Source organism: Sardina pilchardus, chromosome 1, assembly GCF_963854185.1.
Source record: "Sardina pilchardus chromosome 1, fSarPil1.1, whole genome shotgun sequence".
Classification (NCBI taxonomy): domain Eukaryota; kingdom Metazoa; phylum Chordata; class Actinopteri; order Clupeiformes; family Clupeidae; genus Sardina; species Sardina pilchardus.
Genome location: NC_084994.1, coordinates 39975687 through 39978186, shown reverse-complemented (window position 1 = coordinate 39978186; position 2500 = coordinate 39975687). Strand labels below are relative to the sequence as shown.

The 2500-nt window shown below is 47.0% G+C and overlaps 1 protein-coding gene across 2 annotated transcripts in view; it reads left to right on the top strand.

Annotated features, from left to right (window-relative positions):
* Positions 1-2500, top strand: part of rims1b (regulating synaptic membrane exocytosis 1b) — a 36980-nt gene that overhangs the window by 11164 nt on the left and 23316 nt on the right. For both annotated transcript variants that reach the window (XM_062544241.1, XM_062544240.1), the window contains exons 9-11: positions 229-400; positions 798-942; positions 1643-1699. In XM_062544241.1, the coding sequence (XP_062400225.1) occupies positions 229-400; positions 798-942; positions 1643-1699 (374 nt within the window). The remainder of the gene's footprint in view (positions 1-228; positions 401-797; positions 943-1642; positions 1700-2500) is intronic.

Genomic DNA, 2500 nt, shown 5'->3' with positions numbered 1-2500 from the left:
TTCCATTCAATTCGTTTTTTTCAAGTTCTTTCTTTTCAAGCATGACTATTGGTAACTAGCGTGAATTACAGTGTTGCTAAAGCTAGCGTTGACAAATAATAGAGTGATAAGACCATTTAAAAAAGAAAGAAAGAAAGAAAGAAAGAAAGAAAGAAAGCATACAGCAATGTGGGTTTGAACAGTAATATACATGTCCATCTCTCATCGGCTGACCGCTCCCCTGCGCAGCGACAAGAGCAAGCGTCGGACGAAGACGGTGAAGAAGAGCCTGGAGCCCAAGTGGAACCAGACCTTCCTGTACCCGCACGTGCACCGCCGCGACTTCAGGGAGCGCATGCTGGAGATCACCGTCTGGGACCAGCCCCGCGTTCAGGAGGAGGAGAGCGACTTCCTGGGAGAGGTCTGTGTGTGGGGTGTGTTTGTGTGTGTGGGGGTGTGTGTGTGTGTACTGTGTGGGTGTGTGTGAGCGAGCATGTGTGGGTGTGAGTGTGTGAGTGTGTGTGTGTGTGTGTGTGTGTGTGTGTGTGTGTGTGAGTGAGCATGTGTAGGTGTGAGTGTGTGAGTGTGTGTGCATGTGTGTGCGTGTGCGGGTGTGAGTGTGTCTGTGTCTGTGTTTGTGTCTGTACAGTATGTGTGAGTGTCTGTGTGTTTGTGTGTGTGTGTGAGAGACAGAGACAGAGAGAGAGAGAGAAAGTCTCTAACTTTGTAACTTCTCTATCTAATTCATTTCTCTGATGCACCACTACTACCCCCCCCCCCCTCCCCCTCCTCTTTCTCTCTCCCCGTCTCTGTGGCAGATTCTGATAGAGCTGGAGACGGCCCTGCTGGATGACCAGCCTCACTGGTACAAGCTGCAGTCCCACGACATGTCCTCCATACCCCTGCCTCAGCCCTCACCCTACATGCCCCGCAGGCACACGCACGGGGAGAAGAAGCTTCAGAGTGAGTGTGTGTGTCTGTGTGTGTGTCTGCATGTGTGTGTGTCTGTGTGTGTGTGTGTGTGTGTGTTTGTGTCTGTGTGTATGTGTTTGTCTGCGTGTGTGTAAGTGTGTGTGTCTGCATGTGTGTAAGCGTGTGTGCGTGTGCATGTCCGAGTGTCTGCGAGTGTGGGTGTGCATGTGGGTGTGTGTGTGTGTGTGCGTTTATATGTGTGTGTGTATCCGAGAAAAACAGTATAAGAGAGAAAGTGAAATTGATGTGTGATTTAAAAACACTTAAAAGACCAAGTAGCAGTGTGCAAAGGCTCCATTTTTAGTTATGAATTGGAATGGTAATCTTGACCAGGGAGATGTCACCAGCAACACAAGAGGGTCCAGCAGCAAACCCAAAGCCTCTTCTTAGGCCAGTACATCACACACAAATATTGGGCATAATAACCCTTACATGCAAACATACAGTATAACTAGACAAGACAAGGCAATAGACAGCATCATGTTTAGCACAGGGAATTTAGGGGCAGTCACAACTTTTATCCCACATATGTTCTACATGCAGTGACCAAGAAGTGTTTGTGTGTGCATACGTGTGTGGGTGCGTGCGTGCGTGTGTGTGCACGCATTCATCCAAATAACAATTTGTGATCAACATTGTTTATGTGTTTGTAAAAATTATGATCCAATGTGTGTGTGTGTGTGTGTCTCAGGATCTCATCGCATCATTGAGACAGATTATGATGATGGTATTACGGTATTGTCCTCAGGTGGGTGGGTGAGGGGGGGGTCATGGTTACCGTGGCAACACTTGATTGTGTCCAGCGGAGGCCGGGAGGGACAAGGTCCATTGTAGACACGGGAGCTCAGGCCCCGCCCCCTATACTACAGCTCATGTTATTGCACGGCATATGATATGTCCACGACTCTAAGAAAAAAGCTAGACACTCTAATATACATTTTTTCATCTGCTGTTTCTTTTCTTGTTATATCAGATTATGATCAAGTCTGATGATGAAGTTAAGCTTAACATCAAAGATGTTGGTAACAGTTTAGGAACTGTTTATAATTATGTACAGTAATAGTAGCATCTAATGGATGCCTATGACCTCATTGGACTTAAACTTTTTTTGGTCAGCGTATTTTGTACAGTTTCTCGGAGGACAGGGGCTTTCATGGCCTCAGATTTAACAGTGAAGACACCTGCCAGGGTTTCCACTTTATCGTCCCTCTCGCCTTTATCGCTGGACCGTTAGCCCCAACACAGCTCCCTGTTCCTGAAAAAGACCAGGTCTCCTGGACTTTGACCTCTGAGAAAAAGAAAAAAAAAAGACTTGAACTCTGTCTCTCTGGCGTGCCGTAAGCTCAGTCTCTCACTCGAGGAGACTTAAAAGTCTTAGATGACCTGTCCGTTTCTGGAAGGGGAGTCCACTCACAGTTACACTGTAGACCGGGTGCATGTTAGAGGAATGGCACTTTCACAGTAGTGAGTAGTAGCCACTGTAGTCGTCCTTTTGCATGTTAGTGGCTGAGTCTGCAGTAGACCGTAGTAAACTGTAGTAAAACTGTAG